The following is a 24,710-nucleotide window of genomic DNA, read 5'->3' on the forward strand; positions in this document are numbered from 1 at the left end:
GAACAATATGCGGGGAAGGAGGATAAAATAAGATTTCACAAATCCCACTTAATTGAATGCACGTTTTAGAGAAGGTGAGGAAACAAATTATCAGTCACAAGCAAATATTTCATGTATACAGTATTGCAGTTTTAATTATATCTACTTAGATAGGTATGGCTTGTGTTGTGGTCCTCAGCTAATATTAATGCACGGAAGTGACTCTCTGGGGAGCTCAGGTGATGTTAATGTTTTCCCAGTGACAACAGAGATGCAAGTTTGGAGGATAAGGTTGTGCAGAGCAGCAAAAACAAGGGATAATTGGAATTAGATTTTTTTGCATCACAATATTGTTGATGTGACTATTATTTTCTGCACTGTCACACTTTTCACATTGCCACATCATTCTGATACAGTTGAGTGCTACAGATGCATCATAAAAATACTCCATTGGTTAAATGCAGACTGAAGAAGTAATGCTACAAGCCACACATATGCCATAAAGGTTAATATATCTCATATAAGCCAAACGTTCTGCTCATGTGCAATCCCTTATCTTTGAATAAAATAAAATGTAAAATGATACTAACCTTGTTTAAACAATCATCACAGTAATGTGAACCCTTCAGAAACATAGGTGCCATATGAAAATGTAAAGAGTTAGTGCAAACACGTTTAGGTAGCTCAGCTTGGTTCACACGATCTTCCAAGTGCCCACTAACCCCACCTGTGAGTTCCATGCAGGAAAAAAAACTGGATGCATTGTAGCTCTGTTTCATAGGAGTTTGATGCTGTTTGTGGGCACTGCTGTGGAAAGGCTGCAGCTGTTTGAAGATGTTTCCACAACAGGACAGATGCTGGGAAAGAGGTGGCTGAAGCTGACAACCAGAGACAGCATTTTCTACACAGGGACCAGCCAAACGGTCATTAGTTACAGCCACCTTACAAGGTTTTGATGAGTGGGAAGTAGGCCTTGCGCCTATCTGACATGTGACTGTTCCAGCATTTGTGTATTCTAAAGCTCCAGCTTTTACAGAGTGAATGCAACCATCACCATTGGGAATTTGGAGGGAGCAAGAAGCCTCATTGCCACAATGAGGACAGCAGCTTACTTTAGTGCCAGTTGACTGCTGTTGTTGAAAGGCCTGAATGTCAGAAGGTGAAGCACTTGCAAATAAATTTGAAATAGCATGATGGGAGGGAGGTGGAAAATCCTTCAACTCTAACGTGGACTTGTTGCTCTCCATGCAATTTTTCTGAAAGAAAACACAAAACAATCATGATTAGTATCTAAATCTCTGATTCTGGTACAGTTTGCAATAATTCCTCCCACTACGGAATATACTCAAAATTTCTGTCCTGCTTCATACACTAGTTTTAGAATCTGCATTTGAAAATAATGCAATTATTTCCTTTCACATGAGCAAAGATTTCTCCAACTGAATTCACACATACCAAGAGGAAAGTATTGATATTTCCAATATTATGGAAATGATTAAATTATTAGTTATATTGTCCAACTTTAAATATCTATAAACAGAGGAGAACATTGAACAATTTACCATTTAAAGTATAATTTACAAAGCAGTATGTGCAACAATACCATGTATGAAACAGGGATAACAGATTAGTTGCAATGGCTGCACTGGAGGAAGGTACAGCCTCAGGTGGTGAGGGACATGGCCAGGCACTGCCCTAGATCGGGATGCCCTTCATCAGGAATCCTGGCCTTGCTGCAGTCTTTAGGCCATGTCCCTGCAGCTGACAGTGTGAATCTCACTTAGCGAGGCGGTGCTCGACAAACTGGAGGGACTGATTGTGGACAAGTCCCCAGGACCGGATGGAATGCATCCGAGGGTTCTGAAAGAAATGGCGGAGGTGATAGTGGATGCCTTGGTGGTTATTTTCCAAATGTCGCTGGATTCCGGGGAAGTGCCGGAAGATTGGAAAACGGCTAATGTTACGCCGTTGTTTAAGAAGGGTGGCAGGCAAAAGGCAGGGAATTATAGGCCGGTTAGTTTAACATCTGTTGTAGGTAAAATGTTAGAATCCATCATCAAGGAGGAAATAGCGAGGCATCTTGAGAGGAATTGCTTGATAGAGCAGACGCAGCACGGTTTCGTTAAGGGGAAGTCGTGTCTGACAAATTTATTGGAGTTCTATGAGGATGTGTCTAGGGCAGTGGATAGAGGAGAGCCGGTGGATGTGGTCTTTCTTAATTTTCAGAAGGCGTTTGACAAGGTACCTCACAATAGGTTATTGCAGAAGGTAAGGGGGCATGGAGTTGGGGGTAGGGTGTTAGTGTGGATAGAAGATTGGTTGTCAAATAGGAGGCAGAGAGTGGGGGTCAATGGGTGCTATTCGGATTGGCGGTTGGTGACTAGTGGAGTGCCCCAGGGGTTGGTGCTGGGGCCTCAGCTTTTTACCATTTATATAGATGATCTGGAGGAGGGAACCGAGTGTATGGTGTTGAAATTTGCTGATGACACCAAGATTGGTGGAACGGCAAATTGCGCGGAGGGCGTGGAGAGTCTGCAGAAGGATCTAGATAGGCTGGGCGAATGGGCCAGGAACTGGCAGATGGAATTTAATGTTGGCAAGTGCGAGGTGGTCCACTTTGGTAGGAATAATGGTAGGAAGGACTATTATTTACGTGGCGAAAAACTGCAGCAGGCGACGGTGCAGAGGGACCTCGGGGTCCTTGTGCATGAGTCGCAAAAACCCAGCCTGCAGGTGCAGCAGGTGGTCAGGAAGGCTAATGGGATGCTGGCCTTCATAGCGACGGGGATTGAATATAAAAGTAGGGAGGTCTTGCTGCAGCTGTATAGGGCATTGGTGAGGCCACAGCTGGAGTACTGTGTGCAGTTTTGGTCGCCGCACTTAAGCAAGGATATTTTGGCCTTGGAGGGAGTGCAGAGGAGGTTTACTAGGCTGATACTGGAGTTGAGGGGGTTGAGCTATGAGGAGAGGCTGAATAAACTAGGCTTGTACTCGTTAGAGTTTAGAAGAATGAGGGGAGATCTCATTGAGACATATAAGATGATGAATGGGATGGATAGGATAGAGGTGGAGAGACTCTTCCCGCTCAGAAAGGACAGTAGGACTAGGGGGCACAGCCTCAAGATAAAGGGGGGGCGGTTTAGAACGGAGTTGAGGAAGAACTTCTTCACTCAAAGGGTGGTGAATCTCTGGAATTCTCTGCCCGTTGAAGTGGTGGAGGCTGCTTCGCTAAATATTTTTAAGATGCGGGTTGATGGGTTTTTGATAAGCGAGGGGATTAAGGGTTATGGGGAGAGGGCGGGAATGTGGAACTGAGCCACGACAGATCAGCCATGATCTCATTGAATGGTGGGGCAGGCTCGAAGGGCTAGATAGCCTACTCCTGCTCCTACTTCTTATGTTCTTATGTTCTAAAATGCACAAGGTGTTGTTCAATATGACCTGAAACCTGTGAACCAACACTTTGTGTATTTTTGGGAAGATTCCACCCAAAGACTCTGCTGCCATGGAGGAGGCACAGTAAGTAGTCTCACAACACCAGGTTAAAGTCCAACAGATTTATTTGGTAGCACGAACTTTCAGAGCGTTGCCCCTTCATCCGGTGAGTGAAGAGTTGGATTCACAAACAGGGCATATATATGTAGACACAAACTCAATTACAAGATAATGGTTGGAATGCGAGTCTTAACATGTAATCAAGTCTTTACAGATGCAGACAATGCAAGTGGAGGGAGGGTTAAGCACAGGTTAAAGAGGTGTGAATTGTGTCCAGCCAGGACAAATGGGACCCTATTCCCATCGACTCCCCCATCTCCTTCATCAATCAGGAGGGGAAACAACTCCACATCACGACCATGGAGGAGAACACTCAATGACAATCTTGAACTGACACAGCTGACATTAAGGAAACTCATTAGATTTTCAAGAGAACTTCAGCGAAACAAATCGAAAATGATCTTAGTGGATGTTGCAGGATATTTCATCTACTAAGTGAATTATAATCATTGTTATTTTCTACAAGCGTGTACAGCTTCAAAACATGCATGCTGTTTACAGGAAACAGGCAAACCTTGACTGTACTGAAAACAAAATCTTACCATTCTATGTCATAAGCAAATCTATTTGTTGTTACAACGTATGGACTGAGGGTAAATATAACAGGTTGGAATGAGAATTTACCGTTTTGTTACTCGTCGGCAATATCTGTTCAACTGTTGAAAAGCAATTGGAGATTTTCCAGAGCCACGGTTTGGAAACACCGCCATCATCATCTGTTTGATTCAGCCATCCAACTGGCCTACTGCAGGAGTTCTCCTTTCTGTTGCCATCCATTATACAGCTTTACATACCTCCTCAGCATCCTTTCATCTGTACTTCCTTTCATTCTTCCTTCCTGTACTTACAAAAACATAAGCAAATATTGTTCAGCAGGAAATGGTGAAACAGCTGCATCAAGTTTTTGTCTCACATATAGTTTTCCCCAGTCTGCACTCTTTGCATCTTCACAACACAAATTTAGGACAAACAACAGCAAGTCAACATTATTTGATTACTATTATGACTTCAGCCAGGGTAATGAGGTTGGCTTGCTACAGTATGAACTGCCTGATGAGTCCTTGGCACAGATGACGCCTTCCGTGCCTGCTGGGCACCACAGGGGCTGGGATGTATTACTGACTCCGAAAAAACATCAAATCCTTTCTCCTGTCTCTGGATTCAGGCAGTTCCCCCACCCCTCCAACCTTTTAGAGATTTATCCCTGATGAGTCCAAATTAAATCAGGGAGCCTCATGCTCCCTATTTAAAGCAGATGTGTCAGACTCCCAGCCTGCATTCAGCAGGGAGCAACTGGAGAGCTGGCTGTGTACAGATGTATGGTGTAAATAAAGTAACTTGGTGACGGGACTTTTGCCTCTGAGGAGTTATTACAGTTACCTTTATATGATTATTAGTAGCATTAAGCAACATTAAACACAAAAGAATAGTGGTACAAATTAGAGTTGCTTTCTCCCAGTCAACAATATTGTGATGTGAGATAGTGCTATCCACAAAAAGACATACTTTTCAATGTAAATGTGAAGTCACAAATAAAGTTAGTGAGACAGCTGAATTTACTGGTATGTGTTGGTAAGGCTGTTTGATTTTTTTTTAAGTTAGACACATTCAATAGGATGTAATTAATATCAGGTTTCAGACTCTGCAATCCACAACACACTGCCTTTTTGTGAAACCAAAAGAGAAAATGCTGCAAAATCTCAGCAGGTCTGGCAGCATCTGTAGGGAGAGAAAACAGCTGATGTTTCGAGCTTTGTTAAAGCACATAAATTAATGATCAGTTTTTTTGTGATCTTTATCCAACGGATATGAGCAGTTCATAAATTACTGTAGCCTGAGAGGCACCTGAATCCATTATATCTCGTATGTTCCCAGGGGTATAATCATTGAAGCTGCTCACATAGCTACTTAACCATTAAAATCATGAGAATACATTAGGACTGGCACATTGGTTCCTACCTAGATCATAGCAAGTGAAAGGGAGGCTGTACAAGACGCTGTACAAGACAAAACCAAAATTAATATACTTCTGTCTAAGGTACACTCATTAAAACAAAGACTACTCTTGGTCTCAATTATCTTGTCACTGATACCATATGCTACAGCTAATGATTTAATATATTAAAATCTGCTGATTCTTCTGTGATTCTTGGTAGTACATCATTCATACTGCATGAGAAAAGGGCTATTGATTGGTCGGAAAGTTGGCTGATTAGTTGAGGTGTTGCCATGGACAATAACCAGGCGATTATTGTCTTCCATGTTTTTACTTAATTCAAAAAAGGCACAATGTCTGCAGCATGTTCTTCTCTCGTGCAGTATAAATTGCTGCTCCATTTGAAATTTGGTATTCTTGCATCGGACCTGATAAGTGCAAGTATAAAAGCTTCATCAGGATTTTTTTTAAGCAATACTAAAGTTCTGTGTTTCCTTAAGGCTTTATTAGGAGATAAACCAGTGTTAGCGATCTGTTGGCCCTTACCAATATCGGTAAGCAAAGAATTCAATCATTCAAACATTTCTTTCTCCACTATCGGTAATAAGCTGACATATCGGGATGGAATTTTCCTTTTCTTTTATGCAGAGTATGGCAATGCACAGGAAAAGCGGTGTTGGAACCATCGGCCCCAACGGCAGCCTTCTCTGCTTGGAATTTTCACATTGGTCGCCCCAGTACACAAAATTAGAATAGATCCTGGCAATGCCAGTGGGCCTTTTGGAACTTCCTGGATCTATTCTAATTTTGTGTACAGGGGCGGCTTTTAGAAATAGTTCCCTGATCCTTAAAAAAGATGAAGTTGCTGGTGGCCTCCCGCCAGTGTGAAAATTCCAAGCAGAGAAGGCTGCCATTGGGGTCAATGGTTCCAACACTCCTTTTCCCATCTGCTCCCATCACCAAGCCCATCCAAGAAGGTTTTTTAGGCAACTTCCAAAATAACCTACACTTTGAATTAAGTACTGATATGATACATTTACAGACATAAAGTAAGTTGTACAATTAAAATCTTCAGATGTGTTAGTGCAGTTTTAATTGAAATTCTACACTTTTCTGGGGAGTTTATTCATACCATCTCTGTAATGATGATTAAATCCTAACAAATGAATGCAGTCAGACCAGGGTTTGGAGGAAGGGGAGGAACTTGTAGTTTTAAAAGATTACTAATGAACTTTGAAAGATTGGAGAAAACGTAAGTGTGGAATTGAGTCAACGCAAGCCGACTTTGCACTGTAAGTTTGCAGAAGAATAAGAAAATGTGTGCATATTATTAAAAGAAACTCAGTCAATGAACCAGGAAAACTTAAAGTGTTTCAAGAGCAGAAGGATCTTGGGGTCCAGGTCCACAGGACTCTTAAATCGGCCTCGCAGGTGGAGGATGTGGTCAAGAAGGCGTATGGTGTACTGGCCTTCATTAATCGAGGGATTGAGTTTAGGAATTGGGAGGTAATGTTGCAACTTTATAAGACCCTTGTCAGGCCTCATTTGGAGTACTGTGCGCAGTTCTGGTCGCCTCACTATAGGAAAGACGTAGAAGCTATTGAAAGGGTACAGAGGAGATTTACAAGGATGTTGCCTGGACTGGGAGGCATGCCTTATGAAGTTAGGTTGAGGGAGCTGGGACTCTTTTCCCTGGAGAGACGAAGGTTGAGAGGCGACCTGATAGAAGTTTATAAAATGTTGAGAGGAATAGATAGGGTGGATTCTCAGAGGCTATTTCCCCGGGTTGAAATGGTCGCTACGAGAGGACACAGATTTAAGGTGCGGGGAGGCAAGTACAGAAGTGATGTTAGGGGTAAGTTTTTCACTCAGAGGGTGGTGAGTGAATGGAATCAGCTGCCGTCAGTGGTGGTGGAGGTGAACTCGCTGGGGTCTTTTAAAAGACTTCTAGATGAGTATATGGGGTTTAATGGGATTGGGGGTTATAGATAGGTTTATAGATTGGTAGGTGTTGATGTGATCGGCGCAGCTCGTGGGCCGAAGGGCCTGTTTGTGCTGTAGTGTTCTATGTTCTATAACCTGCTAAGGCTGTAATACTTTATTATAAAATTAGATCATGCTATGCTAAATTTAAGTCACTGACGTGCTGTTTTGATTCAGAATCCAAATTATTGCAAGTTTTGTGATAATTATGTTACCAATTATATTATTATTGCCTATGTAGAAATTAGAAAAGAAAGCAGTTATTAAAACGTCAAATGATGTCCTTTAAATCCTTGACACCTTTAAGGTGACCTAAAAATAAACTGACCCTTCAACAATGTTGCATTCTTAATGATGTTCAAACTATGGCTGGATTTGTTTAATAATGTTTGCTGTTGGATAATTCGAGATGTGGATGTGCCAGCGTTGGACTGGGGTAAACACAGTAAAACGTCTGACAACACCAGGTTTTTTGTACAAAGACCCCCCAGCTTTTGTCGCGACACTACGGACTTCCTACAGAAACTCAGCACACATGGAGCAGTTGAACCAGGGACACTCCTCGTCACAATGGATGTCTCGGCGCTCTACACCAACATCCCCCACAATGATGGCATTGCTGCGACTGCCTCAGTACTCAATGCTGACAACTGCCAGTTTCCAGATGCAATTTTACAACTCATCCGCTTTATCCTGGACCACAATGTCTTCACCTTCAACAACCAGTTTTTCATCCAGACACACGGAACAGCCATGGGGACCAAATTTGCACCTCAATATGCCAACATCTTCATCTTCATGCACAGGTTCGAACAAGACTTCTTCACTGCACAGAATCTTCAACCGATGCTATACACTAGATACATCGATGACATTTTCTTCCTTTGGCCTCATGGTGAACAATCACTGAAACAACTATATGATGATATCAACAAATTCCACCCCACCATCAGACTCACCATGGACTATTCCCCAGAATCAGTTGCATTCTTGGACACATGCATCTCCATTAAGGACGGTCACCTCAGCACCTCACTGTACCGCAAGCCCACAGACAATCTCACAATGCTCCACTTCTCCAGCTTCCACCCTAAACATGTTAAAGAAGCCATCCCCTATGGACAAGCCCTCCGTATACACAGGATTTGCTCAGATGAGGAGGATCGTGACAGACACCTCCAGACGCTGAAAGATGCCCTCTTAAGAACAGGATATGGCGCTCGACTCATAGATCGACAGTTCCGATGTGCCACAGCGAAAAACCGCACCGATCTCCTCAGAAGACAAACACCGGACACAGTGGACAGAGGCGCTCGACTGATAGATCGACAGTTCTGATGTGCCACAGCGAAAAACCGCACCAATCTCCTCAGAAGACAAACACGGGACACAGTGGACAGAGTACCCTTCGTCATCCAGTACTTCCCTGGAGCGGAGAAGCTACGACATCTTCTCCGGAGTCTTCAACATATCATTGATGAAGACGAACATCTTGCCAGGGCCATCCCCACACCCCCACTTCTTGCCTTCAGACAACCACACAACCTCAAACAGACCACTGTTCGCAGCAAACTACCCAGTCTTCAGGAGAACAGTGACCATAACACCACACAACCCTGCCACAGCAACCTTTGCAAGACATGCCGGATCATCGACACGGATACCATCATCACACGTGAGAATACCATCCACCAGGTGCACGGTAAATACTCTTGCAACTCGGCCAACATTGTCTACCTGATATGTTGCAAGAAAGGATGTCCTGAAGCATGGTACATTGGGGAGACCATGCAGACGCTACGACAACGGATGAATGAACATCGCTCGACAATCACCAGGCAAGACTGTTCCCTTCCTGTTGGCGAACACTTCAGTGGTCACGGGCATTCAGCCTCTGACCTTTGGGTAAGCATTCTCCAAGGCGGCCTTCATGGCACACGACAGCACAGAGTCGCTGAGCAGAGACTGATAGCCAAGTTCCACACACGAGGACGGTCTCAACAAGGATCCTGGGTTCATGTCGCACTATCTGTAACCCCCAACACTTGCCTGGGTTTGCAAAACCTCACTCACTGTACTGTCTGGAGACAATACACATCTCTTTAACCTGTGATCAGTGCTCCTTCCACTCACATTGTCGGCCACTTCAAGACTTGAACAGCAGGTTAGGTGTAAAGATTCACATTCTAATCAGTAATCTGTAAACAGTCTGTGCTTTATATGCTCTGTCTGAGGCCAGAACTCTCCATTCACCTGACGAAGGGACTAACCCGAAAGCTTGTGTGTTTACTATCAAATAAATCGGTTGGACTAAAACCTGGTGTTGTCAGACGTTTTACGGACAATTCGAGAGCAGAGTCACGCATCAGAAATAAAACTATCAGTACAAACTTCAGGATGAAATTAACTTTAACAAACATAACAAGGATTATAGGAAGTAGACAGTAAAGTGAGTTGAGACCACAACCAGATCAGCTAAGATCTTACTGAATGTCAGTGCAGGTTTGAAGGGCTGAACTCCTGCTCCTAAATCCTATATTCTTGTATAACTGAGCAATTCATGTGCCATATTATCAAAAGACTCCTCTGGTTGTGCAATAAGTGTCTTAAAATTCATCACAATTCATGGAACTTACACTCTTCACATTTTGCACTCTTTTCTGCTCAATTCTCCTCATGTTTACAATGTTTCCAATCTCCTCTTTCAATGACATGATGGGCAAGGTCAGCTATGACAGGGCATCGTCAAAACTCGATGAAATCCGCGGTGGAGTCAAACAAAATTGTGTTCTGGCACTGACACGCTTTGGCATATTCTTCCCTTTGCTGCTCTCAAATGCCTTCTGGTTATCTACTGAGGGTCTGTATCCATTTACATTCCAAAACTGATGGGGGATTGTAATGCCTTGCCTGCCTGAGATCCAAGACAAAGATACGCCAAGTCCTCATCAGAGATTTGCTCCGTGCCACATCTTCAGCAGTAAATGGTCAGACCCTTTCATGTCTGGGTTTAGTTTGACCATCAGAATCAGAAGACAAATGTCATGGTCCAGGATGTTGTCATCAATCAGCTTTGACAATGTGACGCTGGAGGTTGTTGGCAGCTTCACATATCTTGGTTCCACAATCCCCGGCAATCTGTCACTTGATGTTAAAGTCAACATAAGTATTGCAAATGCTATGGCTGTAACGTCCAACCTGACTGAGGACACCAAACTTGAGTCTACTATGCCTGTGTCCTCTGCACACTCCTCTACCTCACTTTACTGTCTACTTCCTATCTTCAGCAGGAGAAAAGGTTGAACAATTTCCACCTTTGCTGTCATAGACATTTCCTAAATTTTAAAAATAGGTTTTAAGCACTTAGAAGCAGGAAAGTGTGGAGGAGAACAAAAGGGACAGTTTACAGGTGGAGAATAAATGACAATGATGATTGTAGTGTAAGGTAAAGTGTAAGATGGGAATTGGACAAGTAAAGAAACAAAATATGTGTCTCCAGGAAATGTAAATGGGAAAAGTAGAATCACCAGCAGCTGCCATCCAAAATAACTGGGGGCCAAGATTAAGATCTAATATTGTGATGTCAACATTGAGTCTGGAAGACTGCAATGTGCCCAACTGGAGCTTATGTTGAATTTCACTACAACAGCAGAGACCAAGGACAAAAAGGTTAGACTGGGAGCCAGCTAGACTATTAAAAAGACAAACCAACTTATCTAGTCTCTAAATGGATAAAATAGTACTCCAATAATCAAAATTACCAAAGCTTTGATAACCAGCAGACAAAATTCAAGCTTAGAAGAGGAAAGATGTGGAGCTAATTCATGCAGCAAGTGAACATGTGGAATCAAATGGCCCAGTTAAAGGCAAATAGCTGCCAGGAAAAAATCTTTTCCACCAGCATCATTTCACCCGCCACTGTATTCAACGCATCACTGACTGCCATTTCTACCAACTCCAACATGATGCCAAACATACTGCCACCCTCATCTCTCCCTTCAGCACTCCGAAGGAACCATTCCCTCTGTAACAATTCAATCCACTCCTCCATCACCACCAACACTGCATCCCCTTCCCACAGCACCTTTCCATGCAATCACAAGTGTAACACCTGCCCCTTTACCTCTTCTCCCTCTCACTATCCAAGGCCTTCCAGGTGAAGTAATGATTCACTTGTACTTCTTTCAATTTATTCTACTGTGTTTGCTGCTCCCAAAGCGGTCTGCTCTACACTGGGGAGATTAAACACAAACACTTTGCAGAACAACTTCACTCAGTTCACAAGTATGACCCTGATCATCCTGTCGCTTGCCATTTCAATTCACCATCTTGCTCTCATGCCGACATTTCTGTCCTTGGCCTGCTACAATGCTGCAGCGAAGCCTAACACAAGATAATGGAACAGCACCTCATCTTCCGATTTGGCACTTTACAATCTTCTAGATTCAATATTGAGTTCAACAACTTTAGACCATAAACTCTGTCCATCATTTTTAATCTCCTCTCCATGTCGATCTGTATCATATTCTCATCTTGACTAGTGGAGTGCCCCAGGGGTCGGTGCTGGGGCCTCAGCTATTTACCATTTATATAGATGATCTGGAGGAGGGAACCGAGTGTAGGGTGTCGAAATTTGCTGATGACACCAAAATTGGTGGAAAGGCAAATTGTGCGGAGGGTGGGGAGAGTCTACAGAAGGATCTACATAGGCTGGGCGAATGGGCCAGGAAACGGCAAATGGAAATTAATGTTGGCAAGTGCGAGGTGGTCCACTTTGGTAGGAATAATGGTAGGAAGGATTATTACTTACGTGGAGAAAAACTGCAGCAGGCAACGGTGCAGAAGGACCTCAGGGTCCTTGTGCATGAGTCGCAAAAACCCAGCTTGCAGGTGCAGCAGGTGGTCAGGAAGGCGAATGGGATGCTGGCCTTCATCGCGAGGGGGATTGAATATAAAAGTAGGGAGGTCTTGCTGCAGCTGTATAGGGCATTGGTGAGGCCGCAGCTGGAGTACTGTGTGCAGTTTTGGGCGCCGTACTTACGCAAGGATGTTTTAGCCTCGGAGGGAGTGCAGAGGAGGTTTACTAGGCTGATGCTGGAGTTGAGGGGGTTGAGCTATGAGAGGCTGAATAGATCAGGCTTGTACTCGTTAGAGTTTAGAAGAATGAGGGGAGATCTCATTGAGACGTATAAGATGATGAATGGGATGGATAGGATAGAGGTGGAGAGACTCTTCCCGCTCAGAAAGGATAGTAGGACTAGGGGGCATAGCCTCAAGATAAAGGGGGGGGGGCGGTTCAGAACGGAGTTGAGGAGGAACTTCTTCACTCAAAGGGTGGTGAATCTCTGGAATTCTCTGCCCGTTGAAGTGGTGGAGGCTGCCTCGCTAAATATTTTTAAGACGCGGGTTGATGGGTTTTTGATGAGAGAGGGGATTAAGGGTTATGGGGAGAGGGCGGGAATGTGGAACTGAGCCACGACAGATCAGCCATGATCTTATTGAATGGCGGGGCAGGCTCGAAGGGCTTGTTGGCCTACTCCTGCTCCTATTTCTTATGTTCTTATGCTTCCAGATACACTGGCCCCTTTTCTGCTATTAACACATTCCGCTATTTTGCTTTCAGTCAGTGTTGACCTTTATTGCGCTATTAACACCTGCTTTAGTCTTAACATCTGTTATTTCATCTGATCCCACCTGACTTCTCTATCCCTGACCTCCTGTTATGCTCCAACTGTCCTGGCCCCTTTTCAACAGCATAAAACCCATCACATTTCTACTTCTCTCCAGTTCTGATGTAGGGGTCATATTAGACTCAAAACGTTAACTCTGCTTCTCCCTCCAAAGATGCTGCCAGATCTGCTGAGTTTTTTCCAGTATTTTCTGCTTTTATACCAGAAAGATTACCTGTTCGATATTGCTCTTGGGATTAAAGGGATCAAGTGATATGGGAGGAAGGGGGAATCAAGGTATTGAATTCGCTGATCAGCTATGATCAAGATGAATGGCAGAGCAGGCTCGAATGGCTGAATGGCCTACTCCTGCTTCTAGTTTCTATGTTTTTATCATGTTGGTGTCCTAAGTTTGTGAAAAAAAATTGACCAATGCATGTTTTTTATTCCATATGTACAAAATTCATACAGAAGACAGCATGTTTCCTGCATGAAATTATTAAAAATCAAGTCTGATATTGCTTTAGTTCAGAGGAATGTATAACTGCACTAGAATTTAATCTCATTCATGTGACAAATTGTGCTTTAATCCATCATCTTGTGTGTCATAGTTTAATGGTGTGGCGATGCCAGCGCTGGACTGGGGTAAACACAGTAAGAAGTCTCACAACACCAGGTTAAAGTCCAACAGGTTTATTTGGTAGCAAAAGCCACTAGCTTTCGGAGTGCTGCTCCCTCGTCAGGTAAGTGGGACTTCTGTTCACAAGCAGGGCATATAAAGACACAAACTCAGTTTATAAAATAATGGTTGGAATACGCGTCTTTACAGGTAATCAAGTCTTAAAGGTACAGACAATGTGAGTGGAGACAGAATTAAGCACAGGTTAAAGAGATGTGTATTGTCTCCAGCCCGGACAGTTAGTGAGATTTTGTAAGCCCAGGCAAGTCGTGGGGTTACAGGTAATGTGACATGAACCCAAGATTCCGGTTGAGGCCATCCTCATGTGTCTGTACCTTTAAGACTTGATTATCTGTAAAGACTCGCATTCCAACCATTATTTTGTAAATTGAGTTTGTGTCTTTATATGCCCTGTGAACAGAACTACCATTTACCTGATGAAGGAGCAATGCTCCGAAAGCTACCAAATAAACTTGTTGGACTTTAACCTGGTGTTGTGAGACTTCTTACTGTGTCATAGTTTACTCAGGGAGTCTATGTTACTGTGGTAATGTGGCAATTTTTTATGTGCAGGTTGTGACCTGGAGCTATCGATAGTGATGGGAGAGGCTCTACTGTTCCTCCCATTACATGGTCAGAAATTTTTCCCTCTCTCGCCACCTGTCTTGGCATGTTTGAAGGATTTGCAGATTGATATTCAACCTGCTTGGCTGTCATAAAAGCAACTTCCTTGGCCATCAGGTCCTTGGGTGGGACTGGAACACTTCTGACTCGGAGAAGAGTGGTACCATGCAGCACAGGACCTCAATTTTAATCCAGCAATTGCCATTTAATTTACTTTCTTCACATTCAAATTTGAATTCGGCAAGACTATAATAGACTATAATTGTGCATATACAAGTCATATTTCGTTGGTATATGTTCAAACAGTAACATATCTAATTGTTCAGATTGTGTCCGTGATAGTTGATTAACACAATCTAATCTCCATTCAGACATTACAGTAACCCAGTTGCTTAATTTCAAATATGAATATAGATGCTGCCAAATTAGAGGTATTTTCCTATTTTGAGGGAGATTAATTTATCCTTCAGTTTACTTGATAATTTGAAGAGACAGCTCCTAAAAGAAGTACTGCCTTAAACAAAAACAAATCACAAATTAAACTTAAAACATCAAACCAAAATGTGATTAAGAGGGTTGATATTTTAGGTACCTTACTGATCACCAACTAAAGTTTCTAAAGTTTATTTATTAGTGTCACAAGTAGGCTTACACAGTCTGGCACCTGTTCAGGTACACTGAGGGAGAATTGAGCATAACCAATGCACGTAACCAGCATGTCTTTTGGACGGTGAGAGGAAATCAGAGCAACTGGAAAGAACCCATGCAGACACAGGGAGAACATGCAGATTCCACACAGTGACCCAGCCGGGAATCAAACCCAGATCCCTGGCAATGTGAGGCAGCAATACTAACCACTGTGCCAATGTGCCGCCCTAACAGAGGATGGAAACTGTCAATGACATAAATATAAGCCACATGACATCTCTATAATTACTTTTTGGCAAACATCTCTTTTAGGAATTGGCTCGAAAAGGAACCAGTGATTCTTCGGTTCTTCGACCAATGTTCACGTGGCATTGGTGGGCTATGCAACTACATAAGGCATCACAATTGAGCCTGATCCCGTTCTCGTTAGAGGGCCACATATATTTCCAGCACAGATCACAGGACAGTGCTCAGATGAGACAACCTGGGTCAATTTTCCTTCTCTAACCCAAGGAGAAAATCTGTGAATTCAGCTGACATTTGCTTCAAACTTAGGGTGTTCTAAATTTTGATTTGATTTATTGTCACACGTACAGTGAAAAGTATTGTTTGTTGTGAGCTATGCAGAGGAAACATACTGCTCAGCAGCACAGTGGTTAGCACCGCTGCCTCACAGCGCCTGGGTCCTGAGTTCAATTCCCAGCTTGGGTCACTGTCTGTGTGGAGTTTGCATATTCTCCCACTGTCTACAAGGGTTTGTTCTGGTTTCCTCCCACAGTCCAAAGATGCACAAGTTAGGTGGATTGGCCATGCTAGATTGCCCCTTAGTGTCAGGGGGACAAGTAGGGTGAATACAAGAGTTGCAGGGATAGAGCAGAGGTGGGATTGTTGTTGGTGCAGGCTCGATGAGCCAAATGGCCTCCTTCTGCACTATAGGGACTCTATATTCATAGACTACATAGGAAAGGAGAGGTGCAGAATGTAACAGTCATACCTAGGATGTAGAGAAAGGTCAGCAAGGCCAGGCAACTCAATACGTACTGACTGATCGGAGCATCCATAAAACATAGGAACAGAATTAGGCCACTAGGCCCATCCAATCTGCTGTACCATTCAATCACGGCTGATATTTTTCTCAACCCCATTCTCCTGCCTTTTCCCCATAACCCCTGATTCTCTTATTAATCAAGAATCTGTCTTAAAAACACTGAATGACCTGGCCTCCAACAGCCTACTGCGGCAAAGAGTTCCACAGGTTCACCACTTTCTGGCTGAAGAAATTCCTCCTCATCTCTGTTTTAAAAGGTCGTCCCTTTAATTTGAAGTTGTACCTCTGGTTCTAGTCTTTCCTACTAGTGGAAACATCCTCTCCATATCCACTTCATCCAGGCCTCGCAGTATCCTATAAATTTCAATAAGATCCCCCCCCTTACCCTTCTAAACTCCAACGAGTACAGATCCAGACTCCTCAACCGTTCTTCATACGACAAACTCTTCATTCCAGTAGTCATTCTTGTGAACCTCCTCTGGACCCTTTGCAACGCCAGCACGTTCTTCCTTAGATATGGGGCCCAAACTCCCATCCACGTTACCCAACAAAGAAACATTATCTGGAGTTTCAGTAAGCAATAAGACTGAATTTATTTCAGTTGGTGTTCTTCAGTAAGACACACTTGTAAGGATCTGACAAAGCTGGAATGATGTGGGTATGCCGGCGTTGGACTGTACAGGGTATTTTTTTTTAAATCCCTTGATTTATGCAATTAATTTCGTAAGAAGAGGGAAATGGCCAAGATTTATTTCTGAGTTCAGGATTGGGGAAACAAGAGCATTGGCAATGAAAGGAAGATGATTAAATGTTTAAACAACATTTTTCCTGTGACAGCAATAAACAAAGCAACACAGGAACTGAGCTGTAGCAGGCACCAGCACTGGGAGAGGAGACCTTTCCCAACACAAAACTGACTCTATGTTTTTAAAATTAAACACTGCAGCTGATGTTTTTTAACATTTAAACGGCCCTTTACCGCCATCAACGGAAGCCAAGAGCTTTGACGCAGAAACATTTTGTTTACTGTCCCCAGGCCGCACACTCTGTGAGCCCAGGCCTGGCCTGGCAGACTCCGCCCGCTTGTACTCCCCCTCCCCCGCCTCCCCGGTGCCCCCCGGCCGGCCGGGGCAGGGGGCGCTTACCTGGCTCAGCCCCCGCACATTCCCGCTGCCCTCACAACCGCCCGACCGCCAACTGCCGCAAAACCCGCCCGCCCCACTGTCGCAAAACACTGCGCCGGGGTTTCTCACTCTGACCAGCAGGGGCCTGGCAGGCGGTTGCTCTGAGCGCGAGACCGAGTCAGGGGGGAGAGAGTCACTGTGTGAGAGGGAGTGAGGGGGAGAGAGTCACTGTGTGAGAGGGAGTGAGGGGGAGAGAGTCACTGTGTGAGAGGGAGTGAGGGGGAGAGAGTCACTGTGTGAGAGGGAGTGAGGGGGAGAGAGTCACTGTGTGAGAGGGAGTGAGGGGGAGAGAGTCACTGTGTGAGAGGGAGTGAGGGGGAGAGAGTCACTGTGTGAGAGGGAGTGAGGGGGAGAGAGTCACTGTGTGAGAGGGAGTGAGGGGGAGAGAGTCACTGTGTGAGAGGGAGTGAGGGGGAGAGAGTCACTGTGTGAGAGGGAGAGGGGGAGAGAGTCACTGTGTGAGAGGGAGTGAGGGGGAGAGAGTCACTGTGTGAGAGGGAGTGAGGGGGAGAGAGTCACTGTGTGAGAGGGAGTGAGGGGGAGAGAGTCACTGTGTGAGAGGGAGTGAGGGGGAGAGAGTCACTGTGTGAGAGGGAGTGAGGGGGAGAGAGTCAGTGTGTGAGAGGGAGTGAGGGGGAGAGAGTCAGTGTGTGAGAGGGAGTGAGGGGGAGAGTCACTGTGTGAGAGGGAGAGGGGGAGAGAGTCACTGTGTGAGAGGGAGTGAGGGGGAGAGAGTCAGTGTGTGAGAGGGAGTGAGGGGGAGAGTCACTGTGTGAGAGGGAGAGGGGGAGAGAGTCACTGTGTGAGGGGGAGAGAGTCACTGTGTGAGAGGGAGAGGGGGGAGAGAGTCACTGTGTGAGAGGGAGAGGGGGGAGAGAGTCACTGTGTGAGAGGGAGTGAGGGGGAGAGAGTCACTGTGTGAGGGGGAGAGAGTCACTGTGTGAGAGGGAGTGAGGGGGAGAGAGTCACTGTGTGAGAGGGAGTGAGGGGGAGAGAGTCACTGTGTGAGAGGGAGTGAGGGGGAGAGAGTCACTGTGTGAGAGGGAGAGAGTCACTGTGTGAGGGGGAGAGAGTCACTGTGTGAGAGGGAGAGAGTCACTGTGTGAGGGGGAGAGAGTCACTGTGTGAGAGGGAGAGGGGGAGAGAGTCACTGTGTGAGGGGGAGAGAGTCACTGTGTGAGAGGGAGAGGGGGAGAGAGTCACTGTGTGAGAGGGAGTGAGGGGGAGAGAGTCAGTGTGTGAGAGGGAGTGAGGGGGAGAGTCACTGTGTGAGAGGGAGAGGGGGAGAGAGTCACTGTGTGAGGGGGAGAGAGTCACTGTGTGAGAGGGAGAGGGGGGAGAGAGTCACTGTGTGAGAGGGAGAGGGGGGAGAGAGTCACTGTGTGAGAGGGAGTGAGGGGGAGAGAGTCACTGTGTGAGGGGGAGAGAGTCACTGTGTGAGAGGGAGTGAGGGGGAGAGAGTCACTGTGTGAGAGGGAGTGAGGGGGAGAGAGTCACTGTGTGAGAGGGAGTGAGGGGGAGAGAGTCACTGTGTGAGAGGGAGAGAGTCACTGTGTGAGGGGGAGAGAGTCACTGTGTGAGAGGGAGAGAGTCACTGTGTGAGGGGGAGAGAGTCACTGTGTGAGAGGGAGAGGGGGAGAGAGTCACTGTGTGAGGGGGAGAGAGTCACTGTGTGAGAGGGAGAGGGGGAGAGAGTCACTGGGAGTGAGGGGGAGAGAGTCACTGTGTGAGAGGGAGTGAGGGGGAGAGAGTCACTGTGTGAGAGGGAGTGAGGGGGAGAGAGTCACTGTGTGAGGGGGAGAGAGTCACTGTGTGAGAGGGAGAGGGGGAGAGAGTCACTGAGTGAGGGGGAGAGAGTCACTGTGTGAGAGGGAGAGGGGGAGAGAGTCACTGTGTGAGAGGGGGAGAGAGTCACTGTGTGAGAGGGAGAGGGGGAAGGGGAGAGAGTCACTGAGGGGGAGAGAGTCACTGTGTGAGAGGGAGAGCGGGAGTGAGGGAGAGGGGGAAGGGGAGAGAGTCACTGTGAGGGAGGGAGAGGGGGAGAGAGTCACTGTGTGAGAAAATGTGGGAGACGGGGAGGGAGTCACAGAGCGGGGAGAGAATCACGGGGAGGGAGTCAGAGAGGGGGGAGAGAATCACTGTGAGAGGGAGTGAGAGTGTGGAGGGAAAGAGAGAGAGATGGGCAAGGAGTCACAGAGAGGGGGAGAGAGTCTGAGAGAGGGATTGACGATCAATATGAGGGGGAGGAGAGAGAATCACTAGAAAAGGGGGAAAGAGTCTGTGTGAGGGAGAGGGGGAGAGAGTTTGGGGGAGGGGGTCAAATATGGGGTGTGGGGGAAAAGAGAATCATAAAATCACCTTTAGAAAGAGGCCATTCAGTCCATCGAGTTTGCACCAACCACAATCCCATCCAAGCCCTATCTATGTAACCCCACATCTACCCTAGCTAGTCCCTCTGACACTAAGGGGCAATTTTATCTTGGCCAATCCACCTAACCAATACATGTTTGGACTGTGGGAAGAAACTGGAGCACCAGATGAAACCCATACAGACATGGGGAAAACGTGGAAACTTCATACAGACAGTGACTCAAGCCGGGAATTAAACCTGGGGTCTTGGCGATGTGAGACAGCAGTGCTAAACACTGCCAGGGGAATGGGGAGAGAGAGAGGGAGGAAGAATTGTATGAGAAGGAATGGGGAGAGAGGATGGTGGACGAGAGTGCCAGGGAATGGAGGAAAGAGGGGGCCAAAGGGGAGAGAAGAGGGAATGCAGAGGGGGGATGAAGGGAAGATAGGGGAGAAAAGAGAGGGTGGAGAAGTGGAGAGAAGGAATGGAGTATGGAGTGAGTGCAAGTGAAAAAGAATGGGGAGTATTGAAAAGCAGTGGGGACTGAATGAGGGAGAAGGGAAGATAGTTTTGAGGAGAAAGGGAAGGAAGAGTTATATGAGAATAGAGGGGAATGAGGACTGGGAAGTTGTTTAAAGTGCAGTGAGAGGAGGGATGGAGGTTATGGGTGCGAGGGTATGTGAAGGAGTCAGTATCGGAGTGGAATAGAGTTGAGAATGCAAGAGGGGTAGACAATGGATGTGGGGTACAGGAGTGTTGTAGAGTGGGGCTGTGCAAAAGAATACATGACATGAGGGTAGAGGAGAGCAGAGTGTGTGCATGGTTTGGGAATAAGTAGGTGTAAGAGAAGCGTGTCAGGAAGTGGGGTTTGTGGTGTCATTGAGCAAGGGAGATGAAACATGGGATGGGTCAGGCAGTAGAAGGCTATTGGAGTGTTTGTTTCAGGTTTTCTACCTGAATGTTCGGAGCATTCGGAACAAAATGGACGAATTAGTTGCACAGATAGATGGAAAGGGGTATGATATAGTTGGCATTACGGAGACGTGGCTCCAAGATGAGCAAGGATGGGAACTAAACAGATCGACACAAATGGATACGATCTGGTGGCCATTACAGAGACGTGGCTGCAAGGTGACAGGGACTGGGAGATGAATGTACAGGGCTATCAAGTGTTTAGGAAGGATAGGCAGGAGGAAAGAGGGGGTGGCGTAGCTCTGCTGATTAAGGACAGCATCAAGGTGGTAGCAAGGGATGATATCGGAGCCAAAGAGCAGAAAGTGGAATCGTTGTGGGTGGAGATTAGGAATAGCAAAGGGAGGAAGACGCTGGTGGGTGTCGTCTATAGGCCCCCGAATAATGATCTGGAGGTGGGGCGGGCTGTTAACGCGCAAATAAGTGCGGCGTGCAGGAATGGGACGGCAGTAGTTATGGGGGATTTCAATCTGCATATTGATTGGTCGACCCATGTTGGACGAGGTGGGCTCGAGGAGGAGTTCTTGGAATGCTGCCGGGATAGTTTCCTGGAACAGTGTGTGTTGGAGCCGACGAGGGAGCGAGCTATCTTGGATCTGGTGCTATGTAATGAGGCGGGTAGAATTAGGGACCTTGAGGTGAAGGATCCTCTTGGAGAGAGTGATCATTGTATGGTGGAGTTTCTGTTGCAGATGGAGGAGGAGAAAGTGGGTTCCCGGACACGTGTCCTTTGTTTGAATAGAGGGGAGTATGGTAGGATGAGAGAAGAATTGGCGAATGTGGACTGGGGGAGCGCGTTGGAAGGTAGGTCTGCTGAGGAGCAGTGGAGGATCTTTAAGGAGATCTTTCTTGGTGCTCAGCAGAAATTTATTCCGATGGTTAAAAAGGACAGTAGGAAGAGAGGTAATAAGCCGTGGATAACGAAGGAGGTGAAGGAAAGTGTTAAATTAAAAGCGGAGGAATTTAGAGTAGCTAAGAGCAGTGGGCGAGAAGAGGATTGGGAAAGGTTTAAATGTCAACAAAGATTGACAAAAAAGTTGATAAAGGAGGGTAGAAGAAGCTATGAAGCTGGGCTAGCGCTTAATATAAAAAAGGATAGCAAGAGTTTTTATAAATATATAAAAAGGAAGAGGCTGGCTAGGGTGAACGTTGGTCCCTTAGAGGATGAGAGGGGGGACCTAGTGGTAGGGGATGGGGATATGGCTAAGGTCTTGAATAACTTTTTTGTTTCTGTCTTCACGGAGGAGGACGTGAATAATTTGCCGGGTGTTAGCGATGGAAAGGTGGTAGGACTGGAGGGTCTTAATGACATTACTGTTACTAGAGAGGTGGTGCGCGACAGACTGGAGGGGCTGATTGTGGACAAGTCCCCAGGACCGGATGGAATGCATCCGAGGGTTCTGAAAGAAATGGCGGAGGTGATAGTGGATGCCTTGGTGGTTATTTTCCAGACGTCGCTGGATTCCGGGGAAGTGCCGGAGGATTGGAAAACGGCTAATGTTACGCCGTTGTTTAAGAAGGGTGCCAGGCAAAAGGCGGGGAATTACAGGCCGGTTAGTTTAACGTCTGTGGTAGGTAAAATGTTAGAATCCGTCATTAAGGAGGAAATTGCGAGGCATCTTGAAGGGAATTGCTTGATAGGGCAGACGCAACACGGTTTCATTAAAGGGAAGTCGTGTCTGACAAATTTACTGGAGTTCTATGAGGATGTGTCTAGGGCGGTGGATAGAGGAGAGCCGGTGGATGTGGTCTTTCTGGATTTTCAGAAGGCGTTTGATAAGGTACCTCACAAGAGGTTACTGCAGAAGGTCAGAGGACATGGAGTTGGGGGTAGGGTGTTAGCGTGGATAGAGGATTGGTTGTCAAATAGGAGGCAGAGAGTGGGGGTCAATGGGTGCTATTCGGATTGGCGGTTGGTGACTAGTGGGGTGCCCCAGGGGTCGGTGCTGGGGCCTCAGCTATTTACCATTTATATAGATGATCTGGAGGAGGGAACCGAGTGTAGGGTGTCGAAATTTGCTGATGACACCAAGATTGGGGGAAAGGCAAATTGTGCGGAGGGTGTGGAGAGTCTGCAGAAGGATCTAGATAGGCTGGGCGAATGGGCCAGGAAATGGCAAATGGAATTTAATGTTGGCAAGTGTGAGGTGGTCCACTTTGGTAGGAAGAATGGTAGGAAGGACTATTACTTACGTGGCGAAAAACTGCAGCAGGCGACGGTGCAGAGGGACCTCGGGGTCCTTGTGCATGAGTCGCAAAAACCCAGCCTGCAAGTGCAGCAGGTGGTCAGGAAGGCGAATGGGATGCTGGCCTTCATAGCGAGGGGGATTGAATATAAAAGTAGGGAGGTCTTGCTGCAGCTGTATAGGGCATTGGTGAGGCCGCAGCTGGAGTACTGTGTGCAGTTTTGGGCGCCGCACCTGCGCAAGGATATTTTGGCCCTGGAGGGAGTGCAGAGGAGGTTTACTAGGCTGATACCGGAGTTGAGGGGGTTGAGCTATGAGGAGAGGCTGAATAAACTAGGCTTGTACTCGTTAGAGTTTAGAAGAATGAGGGGAGATCTCATTGAGACGTATAAGATGATGAATGGGATGGATAGGATAGAGGTGGAAAGACTCTTCCCGCTCAAAAAAGACAGTAGGACTAGGGGGCACAGCCTCAAGATAAAGGGGGGGCGGTTCAGAACGGAGTTGAGGAGGAACTTCTTCACTCAAAGGGTGGTGAATCTCTGGAATTCTCTGCCCGTTGAAGTGGTGGAGGCTGCCTCGCTAAATATTTTTAAGAAGCGGGTTGATGGGTTTTTGATAAGAGAGGGGATTAAGGGTTATGGGGAGAGGGCGGGAAAGTGGAACTGAGCCACGACAGATCAGCCATGATCTTATTGAATGGCGGGGCAGGCTCGAAGGGCCAGATGGCCTACTCCTGCTCCTATTTCTTATGTTCTTATGTTCTTATGTTCTTAAACATTGAGGGTTTAGGAAGGACAGTCAGAAAGGTAAAGGTGGAGTTGCATTGTTGATTTAAGATGACATACAATATTGAGGAAAGATATTAGCATAGGTGATTTGGAATCAGTATGGGTCAAGTTTAACAACACGGGACAAAAAATATTGGAGGTGGTATACAAACCACCAAATGTTGCAGTAATGTTGAAACATTAGACAGGAAATCAGAGATGCGTGTACTAAAGGAACGTCTGTGATTATGGGCAATTTTAATCTGCCTATACATTGGGGGAGTAAAATTAGTCACAGTACCATAGAGGAGGAATTTCTGGAGTGCATTTGGGATGGTTTTCTGTTGAACCGACAAAGGAGCAGGTCATATTGGATTGGATATTGTGCAATGAGAAAGGATTAGTTGGCAATCTAGTTGTAAGAGAACCCTTGGGGACAAGTAACCATAATATGGTAGAATTCTTTGTCAAGGTGCATAATGATGCAATTGATTCTGAGGTAACTGATGGTATGAGATATGAATTGGCCATCATGGACTGGAAAGGAAAGACAGTGGATAGACAATGGCAGGCATTTAAAGAACCAATTGGTGAACTTGAGAAGTTGTTTATTCCTGTTTGGTGCAAGAGTGGTACGGTAAGTGCCCCTTGTGTGTGTGAGTGAGTGAGAGGGGATCTCATCGAAACTTATAAAATTCCAACAGAATTGGACAGGGTAGCCACAGAAAGAATGCCCCCAGTGGTGGGGGGACTCCAGAACTAGGGGTCATAGTTTGAGGATAAGGCAAAAGCTTTTTCAAACTGAGGTGAGGAGAAATTTCTTCACCCAGGGAACGATGAATGTGTGGAATTCGCTACCACAGAATGTAGTTGAGGCCAAAATGTCTGATTTCAAGAAATTAGGTAATAGCTCTTGGGGCTAAAGGGATTGAAGGATACAAAGGACAAATGTGAGGTAATTATTTAGGAAGATCTAATAATGATAGGAAATATACAATAAATGGCAGAACCCTTAAGAGTATTGATAGGCAGAGGGATCTGGGTGTGCAGGTACACAGGTCACTGGAAGTGGCAATGCAGGTGGAGAAGGTAGTCAAGAAGGCATCAGCTGGGGCATTGAGTTTAAA

At 45.9% G+C, this 24,710-nt stretch overlaps 1 protein-coding gene across 3 annotated transcripts in view; it reads right to left on the reverse strand.

Annotated features, from left to right (window-relative positions):
* The window catches only part of marf1 (meiosis regulator and mRNA stability factor 1), a 63,069-nt gene extending 45,735 nt beyond the window's left edge, over window positions 1-17,334 (reverse strand). For 2 of the 3 annotated variants that reach the window (XM_080207021.1, XM_080207020.1), the window contains exons 1-3: window positions 17,267-17,334; window positions 4,159-4,372; window positions 570-1,235 (exon numbers count right to left, since the gene is read on the reverse strand). In XM_080207021.1, coding sequence (XP_080063147.1) covers window positions 570-1,235; window positions 4,159-4,311 — 819 coding nt within the window. In that variant the 5' untranslated portion in view covers window positions 4,312-4,372; window positions 17,267-17,334. The remainder of the gene's footprint in view (window positions 1-569; window positions 1,236-4,158; window positions 4,373-17,266) is intronic. The other variant, XM_080207022.1, reaches the window with a different exon arrangement.
* Between the last annotated feature and the right edge of the window lie 7,376 nt (window positions 17,335-24,710).

The sequence above is a fragment of the Carcharhinus amblyrhynchos genome, chromosome 18 (genome assembly GCF_965287045.1).
Source record: "Carcharhinus amblyrhynchos chromosome 18, sCarAmb.v2.hapA, whole genome shotgun sequence".
NCBI lineage: Eukaryota > Metazoa > Chordata > Chondrichthyes > Carcharhiniformes > Carcharhinidae > Carcharhinus > Carcharhinus amblyrhynchos.